Genomic DNA, 14,427 nt, shown 5'->3' on the forward strand with positions numbered 1-14,427 from the left:
ATTAGGTACAAGTCACAGCATTTGATAAAAACAGATTAGCCTTGTCACTATGAACTACAGAAAAATACAGTTTTTTGGGTGTGGAGGAGAGGAACTCTGCCCCCTCTGTCCAGGAACGGTACTGCACTTTTCCCACAGGCCCTGGGCTCGGAGCCAGCCTTGGAATGGCTCTGCTAATGACTGTCGCACAAAGGCCAAATGTCTTGCAATGAAGCTGGACGAAGCTGGCAGGACTCGGCTGACTCGGTCTCTCAGCAGAGTTCAAAACGTAGAACCAGTCAGCGATTGCTATCAGCGGTTTTTGTGTTCGCTCTTCTCTGGCACCAGCAGCTTCCTCAGAGACATTTCACTCACTTTTCTCCAAAACTTTCATAAGTTTTCTCATTTCCACGAACAGCTTAAGCTCATGCCCTTTAAAATGATCTGCTGGATCTCAGAGCGTCTGGCGCTCTGTGAAGCTTTGAAACGAACTCTCCAGGCATCACACCGCTCCTTAAGTGAATTTAGAGCAGGAACAGAAACTGCGGCGAACTGTTCAATGCAGAAAGATTAGGTTTGTCGGGGTGAGGTTGGCCTTTTCCGCCTCTCTCTCTGCGCTGAGACACCTGGCCACCTGCCCGGGTTGCAACACCGAGGAACCGATGAGCTGAAGTGAGCACTTTTAGTTTGAGCCTCTCCACTTAGCACACAGTCAAGGACAAAAGGTGTATGCAGGGGTGTGTGTGTGTGTGTGTGTACGCACTGCTGTAAGGACGTTAGTGGAGCATGAACAATGAAAACATTCCTTTACAGTAAGTGGGGTCCAGGGATCACAGGCTGAGGTGGCCCATCCTTTACAACAGCCACATACAGTATATACGAGTAGATTAAAAAGTCAATTCAAGAAGTGAAACTAATAGATTAATTACACACAGACTGATATATGTCCATTCATTTCTGATTATTTTTTACAGGTTATGACTGTTCCTCAGAAAAACAAAGAACCATTCTTAGTTTTAAGTAAGGAATATACAGGAATGTGATTATATGGCCTATAATCCCAGGGAAGGCAGATTTCCAGTTAATAGTCATTGACTATGTGGATAAAAACTGCCGGCATGGCATTTGTTTTTAGCTTGTAACGATCTCTTGTTAGATCCTTTGTCAGTTTTGCTCATACAAATGACAAAGTCTTCTGGAGAGAAATGTTGAGAGCACAGATGTAGGTCCTTCGGAAGTTATGTTCACTTCCTACCCACTGCGCACTTCTTTTCTTATCGTGTGGGAAGGAATCCAGATTCACCTCACTGTTTCTTTGTATTTTTTAATTAGAGGCAACAGTGGCGCTGTGTGGTATTATCTAAGAAGTTAGTTTGCTTGACATACGCACGTTTAGATGACGTGTCAAATCAATCAAGCTTTAGCCGCAGAAGATTGTTGCTAAAGAAGCTGGGTGTTCACATAAGCTGCATTTCCAATGACCAGCAGAAATTACCAAAACTGTAATTCCAATTGCGCAAATTGGAATTACAAAAATGAAATAAAAAATGTCTTAAATGAAAACCCAAACATTTTTGCATATCGATATGGTTTTTCAGCCGTTTCGAAATTAGTGTATTTTGTAAAACCTTTTTTTTTTTGCAACACTTTTTTCGCATCGCAGAGGTCATGTGATTTACAACTGGAGGTTACTACTGGCGGAAATGATGAAGAAGACGACAGGAAGTGGTAGGAGGATGATGGTGTGCCATGTTCCTGAATGACTTATTGCGTGGACAAACTTATTCACATGTGATTTTTAATGACATTTTCTTAAATAATGCAATTGCGAAATAGTTTTTGACAAAGTTTTGCTCACATTTGTAATGAAGACAGCTACAAGCTGTTGTGAAAGTAAAGTACCTTGTATACACATCTTTTTATCGTGCTGACATTTTTTATAAATTTTTTTTAAGTATATTTTTAAAATAATTTAATATACTTTAGTATCCTGGAAAGCATAATTTTCAATTTTCTGTAATAATAAGCAACAATACTAACAAAAATAAGCATTTATAGCTGACAGAGATCTGGGTTTATGTAATTTAATTTCCCATTGGGATCAATAAAAAATGTTCTAATTGCATTTGATTTATCTATGGAGGGATTATCAGTCAAAGTCACACAGAAAGCAAACAAGAATAATTTTTTTCTTATCCTCTCACCTGCATGTGACACTTTTGGGTCATTAAGACTTTTCTCATTCACAAATGTCACTTTGGTAGCATAGCTTATTTCACTACAACTGTGGTGAACAGTTTTAGGATGCTGACAACATTCTGACTAATGTTAAAACAGCAAGTTTAATGCAGGTAACCATGGCAACCAGTGACAGTTTAAGCTCAAGTTGCGCGTGCATCCGCTTTGTTTACAAACTGCTCTCCATTTCTAAGTGTAAACCTTTTCCAGGGGGTTTCAGAGTGCGGCCTTGTGGGTCACGCATTAATTTGGAGGTGCCTTTGATTAACCCAGTTATTAAAAAGTGTGTGAGCCAGATTGGTGTAATTAAAAGCTGTGAGATCAGCTGCAGGCAGAAGCAGCAGCGTTGCTCCATGAAGAAGAAGGAGCTGATCATTTGCCTTGAGTCGGTCTCTGCGTGGATGGCTGACGCTGTGACTTTGCTTGCTCTCTCTCTCTCTTGTTGGAGATGAAAGTGGCCCGACAGTTGTGGAAACAGCCACAGGGTACAAGCTGTCATCATCAGACATGAGGTGGCGACGCTTTGTGCTGCTGCTGTCGTCATGGCTGTTTGGCCCGTCAGACAGCCAAACACGCTGTGAACGTGTGTCTTCATAGTTAGCTAGGATCTGCTGCTTTAGTCAACCATGTGTTGGTGAATCGCTGAGGATTCACACAGTGGGTCTGGAGGAAAGAGTCACAAAACATGTTGACTTTATTTATTATTTTGATTTTGATTCTTTGACTAAAGCAAAAATGTAGAATAAATACCTCATAACTATTGTAGTCAATTTCAAGGACACGTTTTTGTTGTTGTGTTGCAAATAAGTCACTTAATCATTCGAGGCGCCATGACGGACGTCGGAAGTGAGGGACGGGAGTATGAAACTGAGCGACTGAAATTGTTTTCCTCAGTTGTTTTTGCCAGTTTATTCCTGACATCTACTTGTTCCAGTCACACTAATTTGTCTCTGAATGTAGCACACCTGGTTGGGGATCATAGACGGCAGGATTTACAAAAGTTGTAAACAGCTAGCTTAGAAACCGACCCATCCCTCCTCCCTCCTGACGTGTTCATCAAATTACTGACTGTCTGAATTCACACCACATGATTTATGTCACTACGTCATAAACAGCATCTGCCTTTACACTGGAACATTAAAAACATGCAAAAGACGAGATGCTAACCAGTTTTTTTCATACATGCTAGGCTACATGACGGTGCAGCATTGTCTCCATGGTTACCAACGGTTAAACGTACCTTCTTCATAACACAATATTTGATATCTTTTAATCAGTTACTTATAAAGTATATGAATGTTACTCTTACTTTGTAGAAAATGTTTGCTACAAATCTGCGATTTGACAGTGATTATTATTCACAGCTGCTGTCCATCGCTACCGTATCGTTCCTAACTAAAAGTTATCAAATAAAATAACGAGCATGGTTTCTATCCTTGTCTGTTTGTGCAGCCGACCAAGCAGCTTTCTGTGACCATTTTTAAAGTGAAATCAACTAAATAGAAGCAATATTAGGTTCCCGATGTCTTTTTCACGGAAATTGTCCGATTACACCACTAATAATAATAATAAGTTTCTTTGTCAAATTATTTCGAATCATTACAATTCTAATCCAGTCTATTGTAGACCTTTGTAAATGTTCGATCCCACTTACTGCTACAGTGTTTATGTAAAACACATTATTATTATACAATTTAGTAACTTAATTTTAGAAGTACTCTTAGATTATTGGGTTATTATTGATGTGTGTATAAACTTTATATAATGATACAAAATCTTTTTTGTGAGGCCAAATGTTGATTTTTATTTTGTTTCAAAAATAAAGGAAAGAATGGAGCAAAGATGAATATTTTGGAAATAAATGAGTGTGTTTCATGAATAGTATGCATACAATGGTTTTCCCTGATGTCTTGATCTTGGATTGATTTTCTTCCTGAAACATAACAAAAAGCTGCTACATTTGAGCCCATCCTCGAGCTCCTGTCAGTTTGGGATGCAGCATTGCTCCTCTGGGATCAACGTGAAAAGCACTGCAGCATCCTCGCTCTTAGCACCTCATGCTCCACTTTGGGCAAATTCCCATATTACCGTCTCTGAGTTGCTGTTCACACATGAGCGGCCTGAGTGACAGTGGCATTTATGAGATTTTTTTCCGACTCCAAACCCGTCCGCTCCCTGGAGGCTGGGATGTTTTTTTGAACTGCGCTCCCACTGAGTTGAAAGTATCCAGCTGTGTGGCTCGACCTGCAAAGGGCTCGGCTCCACCCGCCGTCGATAAGCCGGATTGACTGGACTTCAGAATGAACCCCACACTGCAAAAACATAAAGTCTTACTGAGTACCTTTGGTCTAATTTCTGGTGAAAATATCTTAGTGCACTTGAAATGAGACAAAACATAAGGAACTTTTCAGCAAAATATAGGAGCTTGTTTCAGTCAATAACTCATTAATATTGATGAAAAAGTACTTCACTAATAACCAGATGCTGGTAGAATACCCAAAAATGTACTCTAGTAAGAGTAGAGATACTTCACAATAAAATTACTCAAGTAAAAATATCTGCCCAAGAAATTACTCAAGTAAGAGTCAAAAACTATTTGGTAAAAAGTACTGAGTAACTGATCAAAGTATCAATCATTTAATTAAAAATTACGTCATCAGACGGACCAAGATATAAAGTTAAGTATAAATTTTGGTATTTTAAGAACCAAAAGGACAATAATTCATACAACTAACAAAAAAATAACAAAATCAGCTAAAATAAAATGTTTCCAATTCAGTTTCTCTCAATAAAATAACATATGAAACTTTAAAAAAAAACTGCAGGTGTGTGTCTGAGTCTTGTGAAGTTTTGGTTCAGTGGGTTTGAAATCCAGAAATTTTACTCCAGTAAGAGTAGAAATACTTCATAATAAAATTACTCAAGTAAACAGTAAAAAGTATAGTGTAGTAAAAGTGCTCCTAAAAGTCAATTTTTTCCAAAAAGTTCCTCAAGTAAATGTGAATAAATGTAACTAGTTACTACCCAACTCTGTGTATAACATGGAAAAACAGGTTAGATTTTGTATTTTTTGCAGTGACCATACAAGTCGGTCCACAGCAACAGCATCATTAACCAAATTAACAGTTTCTGGCTTTAACAATTTATTCCTCCCCAGTTGGATGTTTATAAAAATATGTCAGTCTTACAGTGCTCTCATCAATTGAAAACCACTGAGGGCCTGAAACTGACATGACCTTATGCTGATCCTGCATTAGCTTTCGCTGAGCAGAGAGAGAGTGTTAATATTAAGTGGAAGAGATCCTGTGTGTTTTTCCTATTCTAATAAGTGCCAGTCAGTGAGACTCAGGCATTTCTGCTCTAATATTCAGAGGCAGGCAGCGTTTCTCTGCTCTCCTCCCCTCTGGCTCCTCCTCTCCATGTGCTGTCTCCCTGGCTCTAATCAGGTGGCCATTGTGTATGGATTTACTGCCCTCTGCGCCCCCAGGAGGGAGATTTGATTTTTTTTCCCCCTCTGCACTGGCTAATCTTTGCCTCTCCTATCGTGTTTTGTGTTTCTAATTTCATCTCTACTCCTGCTGCAGTTTCCCTTTTCCTGAGGATGATCAGCCTCAGTTCCTGGAAGGATGAATTTATTCCCTGCTTTTCAGATATATTCCTACAAACATTTTCTCTCTTTACTCTTCATCTCCTTTCGTTAAAGTGATATTAGATAATATCAGTTAAATAAATGTATCATTTATCGTGATACAGTTATTGTTGTCATAATAAATTCAAAAAAGAATGTTTAAAATCCCACAAAGACAAGACAATTCTTTCTCAGACTGTGGTTCCTGGACCACTGGTGAGCTGCAGGTGCCCCCTAGTCGTCCATGTGGTACTGCATGTAAACAACCGTTTATTTGTCATGACGTTAGCTCAAACTGCGATGCTACAGTTAGCTTACCAAAGGATTGTGTTTCAAAATATTAGTGGAAAATGGGTTACGAGCATTTATGAGGGTCACTAAAAAGAAAGCCTGGAGGCTGGTGGAAAGTTTCTGACGATGATTTGCAGAGCTTTTGCTTTTGAACACTATTACGATACATAGCATGTTCACATGCTGCGCCCCACGCTGACTAACTGCATCTTGACACCTAAAATAAAATGATTCATGTTGGGCTATCTACTGGCTGAAATAAAATGCCCTAAAATGTTTTTAGTGCACACAACACTTGTAGTAAAGAACTTATTTGATTTCCATGTGTTTTCTATGATTGGAAAGCTTAGAATCCATACTGTAAATAACTCAGTGTGTCCTGAGTCGATGTGTTCATGGTTTTATTGTGGCCAGTCACATTTACAAAACCCTTCACATTCGGAGGAACAAAGACAATGAGTTAAGAGACTAATATTTTTAATATATTAAGATGTTGTGCTATTGTGGGGGTAGTTTCATGTAAGGTGGTTTTTGAGTTTTCTTCAGCCTGAAAAAGTTTGAGAAACACTCTCCTAAAGGATACGGTAAAGTGGGTATAAGATAAAAACATTACATGAATACTTTAACAAGCTGCTTCATCTGGTTAAACTGTACTTCACCATCTTTAGTTTGTCAAATATGTAAAAACCTTTTTTATTTTTATGAGAAAGGTCCTAACAGAGTGTTTTGTTTTTTTTTTTCTTTTGCAGCCATTCCCACTCTCCTGGCTCCATGGCTGCAGCAGTGCGAAGCAGCGAGTGGTCATGTGGACGCTGCACCTTCCTGAATGCAGGCGCGGCGCCCCGCTGCTCCATCTGCGAGGCGCCGCGCCAGAAACCCGATCTGAACCAGATCCTGCGGCTGAGCAGCACTGAGGAGCAACGCTGGGCCTGCCCACGCTGTACGCTCAACAACCCACAGGGATCCGGAGCCTGCTCGGTCTGTGGCTTCGGCCCGTCGTCCGCCACCAACACCCCGCCTACCACAACCATAGCCGTCACTGCCAATGGCCTCCCATCTGCTCCAACTGAGCCCCCGACACCTGCAGTCACCCCCACGGTACTACTTGAGCCCAATGGACAGCATCCGGTCAAAGAGGACGTGTTGCGCCGCTCGGAGAGCAACGGAGAAGTGAGTGGCCATGAAGGGCAGAACCCCGGTTGGGCTTGTGCGCGGTGTACGCTCCACAACACGCCAGTGGCTCTATCATGCTCAGCCTGCGGCGGACCCAGAAAACTGTCTCTGCCTAAAATCCCCCCAGAGGCACTGGTAGTACCTGAAGTACGTACGCCTGTCGTCGGGTTCCCTGTTCACCCAGCACCGTCAGCACCCTTAGTCATCGACCTCACAGATGAGTCCAGCACCCCCACTCCATCTGATCCTCAAGAATCTCCCCAAGTTTCGTCACAGGGTCTCTCTTCGCCTTATCCAACATTCCCCTCCCTCCAAAACAATCCCGTGCCCCGCAGCCGGAGAGAGGTTCCCCCACCAGGCCGCCCGCAAAACCAAGGAACCAACAGCCCCAGCCCCACCTCCCCGTCCACGGCCGTCGTGCCCCCTCAGCCGGGCCCGCAGCGGCCAGCCAAGCCCAAACATGCACAACCCCAAGAACCTTCGTACCCCAGCAAACGCCTCAGCATCTTGGAAGAAGAAGACCCTCAGCACCACCCGCTGACTCCGGCTAACCCCACCTGGAAGTGCCCTAGCTGCTCTTTGCCCAATGCTGTTAGCTCAGCCAAGTGTGAGGGCTGCCGATCGTCAAGGGCCGGCGCTGACCTCATCGACCTAGTAGGCTGTGAAACGGTACGATTTACCCCTGCTAGCCCATCCAGTCCGGACTTTAGCACCTGGGTGTGCTCCAAGTGCACCCTGCGGAACCCCACCGGCGCACCCAAGTGCTCAGCTTGTGGTTCTTCCAAACTGCACGGCTTTCAGGAGCAGCAGACCCCTCTGGCCCGCTGTTGTCCACACTGCAGCTCTGCTTCGTGCTCTTGTCCACCCTCCTCCACCCCGTCAGGTCATAAAGCACGAAAACAAGCCCGGGTCTTCCCTTCCGCTGCCGGCGCTTCCTCCGGTTCATCTGGCCTCCAGGAGAAAGCAGGACAGTGGAGCTGCCCTGCATGCACGCTTCTCAACGACGTCAAGGCCAAGAACTGTGCAGCGTGCCACACAGCGCAGCAGTACCTCACCCTTCGCAAGGTGGTGAAGCCCCTGAAGAGGAGGGAGAGCATGCATGTGGAGGCTCGTCGACGGAACGATGAGGGAGAAGCCAAGGAGCTCTGGGAGAACATCGTCAGCTTCTGCAGAGAGGTAAGAGGAGCTTTAAATGTGACCTATTCTGCTTCCTTAAACGGGTTAGGATCAGTCTACAGGCTGTATAAAACATGTCCATTACGCTTTTTGCACAAAATAATTTATAGATAATGAGATTTTAGTCTGGTCAGTTCTGCCTATTTTGAGCTGCTTTCAGAAAGAACTGTCACTTTAAATCCAAATAAGCTGCTGGCCACGCCCCCCAACTCAATGTTTTACAGTCGCATGTGAAAATGGCTTCAAACAGATGCGCAATTATTCAACCGTACATCTTTGAAACGGAAAAGTAGAGTCTCCTCCACAACCAATAAGAATGTAGCAAGTGGTTTCTGGATGGTAAGTCAACAACAAAGCACTTGTCTTTTCCAGCAGCCATTGTACAGTGCACACAGTGGTAAAACTAGCTAACCATACATGCTGGAGTTGCTAGGTAATGGGCTGGGCTTTGTTGGGGTTGCTAGGTAACAGAACAGAAGGAGGTTTTTGATATAGCTAGTTTTCCAGACACCAAAAAGCATGAACTTATTGCCAAAAATCAGCTTGGTGGATTTTTTTAAGCACTGAGGCTGGATTTAGAAACAGTAGAAATTCAAATGGATGAAATGAAACAAGCAAAATAAAGCAAGAGCACATTAACCAATATTAGACCAACGTACTTGGTGGTTTGTTCTTCCTCAGCCTGAGAATCAGAACAAGTCATTTTCACATTAATAAAAAGTCACTTACAAATGATAAAACTGAATCCTTTTCCTTATAGCAGCGCAGACATTCAGTTTATTTACATAAATCACGCTGTTGACCTCATCATCTCTGCAGTCATATGTCTTAATACTGCCAGTTAGAAACGCTGTCTGTAAACACCAGCTGTTGTTTACAGACACTCTTTACGTTGCCGACCAGCACTGCTTCAAGCCTGATCTATAAAAACCAGCGGTTGACGTTAAAATAGTCGACAGTGTCAGTAAACCTGCCACAAAGGTTGCTGCTAAAATGCTGCAGCTCTTTTCGTGGAGTTAATTAAAACTGAGCGTTCTTGTTATTCTGATGCTAATTTGACTTTTCTCAGTGTTTTGGTGGCTCTGCCTTGGATGAGGTGATTTTTTAAAGCGATGCTCATGATTGAAATGTCGGTTCATGGGGCGTGCTGTGGTGGCGCAGGGGGTTAGCACGCCCCACGTTTGGAGGCCTTAGTCCTCGATGCGGACGTCGCGGGTTCGACTCCCGGTCCCGACTCCCGGTCCCGACGACCTTTGCCGCATGTCTTCCCCCCTCTCCTCACCCTCCTTCCTGTCTGCCTACTGTAGAAAAAAATACGAGCCACTAGCGCCACAAAAACTCTTCGGAGAAAAAAAAAAAAGAAATGTCGGTTCATCTTCTCAGACCCTCGTCCAGGTCGGGGTGAAAGTCCATCTTTATCTCCTGTATGAAGAATTTTTAGAGTCTGGAAAACTATGGAAATGTGGAGAAATACGGAGAAGAGAGTTCATTATCCATCCATCCATCCATCATCCATCCATCCATTTATTCCATCATCCATCCATCCATTTATTCCATCATCCATCCATCCATCCATCCATCCATCCATCCATCCATCCATCCATCCATCCATCCATCCATTTATCCATCATCCGTCAATCTCCTCCAAAGGTTAAAGAGCACTTTCTCTTTTGCAGTAAAATGAGATCTTATTACTTTAAATCTTTCAGTTTTCCCATAAAAAATGTTTGAGGACATTTCCTGAAAGCTCAGGTCTGCCATGATGAATTTTAAATCCTGTGTCTGTAACCGCTCCGTTTTAACGAACCTCTGCCTGAAACTGAAACAGCCTCGGATCTGTTGCATTTTCACTTTGGGCTCAGATACGGGCCAGATAAGACGGATTCAAAGCTTGTCTCCCCTCACTTACGATGGTGTGTGTTGGCGTCAGAGCTGCTGCGCGGGATCAAGTAACGGCTCAGAGGAACTAAAGTCATCAAGTTCAATTCGACTGCATTAACCCAGAACTACTCCTGCCAATAATCTTCGTCTCTTCTGGTTAATCTAATTGGATAATTTTCCTCCAAAAATCAAAATCAGTTTTATTTACTTTTTTTTTGTTTGTTTAATTTGTTTATTCATTGGATGTTACAAAAAATATATATAAAAAACCTGCTTGGTATAAAGTGTCATCCCCAACATGATAATAAAAAAGATAATAAAGCTTAATTCTTAAAAGATTCACTCTGGTTCAGCTTAGGGGACTAAAACATTCTTTAAAAAACTTTTCTTAAACTTTGAGACCATTTATGTCTTAAAAATGCGTGGATCAAAACTTCTATGTTTTTTGAAAGGTTTGAGAAATCAAAAGCAGTAATTTTGCCAAAATTGTTGAAATATCAGCTGTGTTAACTTGCCACATCTCTAATTTACGGTAAAATTCTGACAAATAGAAAAACACTTTTATGTTCGTTGATAAATTTGAGAAATCAAAAGCAATAACTTTGCTAAAATTGTTGATTAAAAAAAATAAATATATATATATAATTTTTTTCCAGGAAGTTAATATTCAGATGTTAACTTCCTGGAAGTTAACATGTTTCAGATGTTTCACTAGTTAATATTCTAGTCCAGCGACTAGAATATTAACTGGTCGCACTATTAAAAAAATCCCTAATTTACAGTAAAATACTGTAAAATTCTGACAGTCTCAGAATTTTAACAAATTTTACTGTAAATTAGAGACATTTACCGAACGGATATTATCGTATTTATTTGGTAAAAATCTGTGGTTGCCAGAATTTTACCGAATTTTACCAAGTGTAAAATCCGTACTGTAAAATTATTTGTATACGGATTTTACCATACGATAAAATCCGTAAATTTCTGGTAACTACAGATGTCTGTATTTTACCATAAATTAGAGATTTTCCCCCCCCCTTTTTTTTTTACAGTGTATGGCAAGTCTTCCCAAAAATACTTTAAGTATACATAATTGTGGTGGTTTTAGTGTTTTCACTTGTGTTTCAGAATGTAACTAAAGTAGAAAAATCAGACACTGTTGTAGCTCTTCATTCTTTCTTTTAGTGGAGCTCAAGTTTAGTTTTTTGAAAATAACGGAATGAAACAAATGGTACAATACATATTGCATATTCATAAATCTTCGTGAAACAAAAACAATCCCCTGATTGATTCTGTGCTTTTTACTCATCTTTAAGGGTGAAAAAGTAAAGATATCTCTAAGCAGTGCAGAAATCATATTTATAAGCAGCGCATACTTCATGTGCTCTTGGAGTCTCTGAGCACATTTCCCTTAAATTAGCTCTCCATGTCGCTGTGGTTCTGCTTCTGCTCCCTCTCAATCTCTCAATCCTAATAGCTTCTGTGATTCTCTGTTTCCCTTTGATTTATTCGCCACATTTATAGTATCAGCAGCTGAAAGCTAAATGAGCTGCACATTCAAAGAGCTTTTATATCCACAGGTTCTTCATTCTGATGCATTTGTCTCTAATACGAACCAGCAGACCATCATCAAGGAGGGAAAATAAGTTTTTGTTGTTTAAATGTACAGAGCCAGTCAGAAGTTTGCATACTCTCATAATTAGCTTTAATGTCATGTTAAATTCAGGCTTCTCTTCAGAGAACTTGCATAGATTTTTGTTTTGAAGTGATTATGAAATGTCTCTACATCCACACAGACTCCAAATTATAGCTTCAGGCTCAGGTATATTCATACACAATTAATATTAGGTCAATCCAAAGAAAGAAACCTCATTGTTGTAATTATGATGCTTCTCGTGTAAATTTTTTCACTCTTCTAATTAGAATTGATAGAGCTCTTTTAAATTGTTTGGTATTCACACCAGCCCCGCTCAGTCCGCTTTATTCCAACTCCAGTTTGTTTGTCTAGGACAGCAGATGAATATGTAACAGATGTTTCACTTTTGTTACATAAAAGTGAAACACTTTATCAAATTTCTGGGATTATTAATAGAAAATGTCAAAAATACCTCAGAATTTATATTCATCTTTTGCGGTTGATTTTTAAAAAAAATTCTAGTATAGTCCTGTCACAGAAAGCAATAAATCAATTAATCTCATGATTAGGTCTGTCATGATAAATTGTCCCAGAACTAATTACGATAAACGATAATACTGATATTATAATAATGGCATAATAATGCAAGAACACATTTTTAAGGGTCAATAAAGTAAAATTTCAATGAACATTAGAAAAGGACATTTAAAATATCCAAAATAAAGAATGAAAACAACAGAAACAACAAATACAATGAATTATGAAGTTTCTGTAAACAAAATTACTTTTAAAAAATCGCCTAGTTGAAACCAAAGCACCAGACTGGAGACTTTTGTCATTCAGTTTTTGGTAGAAAGAGAGAGAAAATAGAAAAACAATAAATCAAGCAAGTGAAAATGATTTAGTTTCTTTTAATATATCATGTGATTAATTGATTTATTGTTTATTGTGACAGGCCTTCCCATGATAAATTAAAACAAACTCAATAATTTCCATTTGTGTGATGGATGACACAAGTCTTCACTCTGCTGCTTTTGGTCTCAACTGAAAAATTTTGTGTACATTTTATTTGTTGTTCTTGTTTATTTTTGATATTTAAAGTGTTTTTTGGCTCCAGTGTTAAATGTTCATTATAATATTAAGGTTCCTGATCTTTTATCATATGTTCTTGCTATTATTATTATTATATTATGCCGTTATCCTATTAAAAATGGTCTTAAAACAACAATATTATCGTTTATCGCAATAACGTCTTAGATAATTTGTTATTTTCTGTAATGTCCTTAGATCAAACCAATTTGAGCTCCTTTGTTCCGTTTCCAGTGTCTGATTGGTCCAATTCCCTGCAACAGCTGTTCGGAGACACAAAGCTGCCCTCCCTAGCAACTCTGGGCTCGGATGTGGCAACCTTTATGTTCCCGCTTTGTGCGACCCAGCTTCAAGCTCAGGTCTGCCGAGCAGAACCTTTGATGAGGCTTTATTAGGTTGTCATGGATATGTGCCGGAGCCTGTCGGAGGGGCCCGTTTAAAACCCGATCGTCAGGACCGCTCACTCTGAAGCTAATGAGACAAATCTGATTGAATGTGAGGAAAAGCCGACGCTGCAGAGCTCCGAAGTGTTTAGATTCAGGTAGCAGGATTTGTTTGGATGACTGAGAGTGTGTGGCCCGTTAACACGCCAGCATTGCACCAATCATCCCGTGTTTACAGTGAAGCATGAAGTGAGCTTTAGGATGCATTATTAATGGCTTCTTTGAAAGTCACAGGGCACGGCTGTGTAAGCGTGGGAGGCAGCCTGACTCAGTAGGGAGGAAGGATATCGCATATTCTCCTCTCGCTGCCTAATTTGAGTCTTTTCTCTCCTGGACTCATATTTTAACTCTCTTTAGCTCTGCTTCTCTGGGCTCTTCAAAGTGATTTCTCATCTCCTTCCCTTCATATCCCATCATATCTGTCCCCACATATGTTTTATTCTCCTTTTTTCTCCTAATATCTCAAAATACTATATTCCATCCACTCAACTGCTCTCATTTCCAGTGTTTGCAACAATGTGTGTGCTAACGCTAAGGTGAACACGGGGCAGAAACTATATTCAGCAGCAGAACGAGACGGGAGAAGAAGTGAATTTAATCACTATCAGCGTAATTTCCTGCAGTTCTTTTATACAAGGGTGCAAAAAGGACAATACCTTTCAAAATTATTCACACCCCTTAAACTTTTTCATACCAAAACTCAACCTATTTTTACAGAAATTTTATGTGATAAAACAAAAACAAAAGGATTTTAGAGAACAGGCAACGTCTTGAAGACAAGAAACTGTAGTCTGATCACTTCAATTGGAGAAATGTTCCCTGATTTCAAAACGTGAAGTGGTGATTGTAGTCCCAGTTACCAGTGTGGCAGCAGAGTGCAGATTTACCCTGCG

The 14,427-nt window shown here is 40.6% G+C and overlaps 1 protein-coding gene across 2 annotated transcripts in view; it reads left to right on the forward strand.

The window, feature by feature from the left end:
• capn15 (calpain 15) overlaps nt 1–14,427 on the forward strand; it is a 58,160-nt gene that overhangs the window by 19,557 nt on the left and 24,176 nt on the right. For both annotated transcript variants that reach the window (XM_032575223.1, XM_032575222.1), the window contains exon 2: nt 6,886–8,485. In XM_032575223.1, the coding sequence (XP_032431114.1) occupies nt 6,908–8,485 (1,578 nt within the window). In that variant the 5' untranslated portion in view covers nt 6,886–6,907. The remainder of the gene's footprint in view (nt 1–6,885; nt 8,486–14,427) is intronic.

This window comes from Xiphophorus hellerii, chromosome 10 (assembly GCF_003331165.1).
Source record: "Xiphophorus hellerii strain 12219 chromosome 10, Xiphophorus_hellerii-4.1, whole genome shotgun sequence".
NCBI classification, from domain to species: Eukaryota; Metazoa; Chordata; class Actinopteri; order Cyprinodontiformes; family Poeciliidae; genus Xiphophorus; species Xiphophorus hellerii.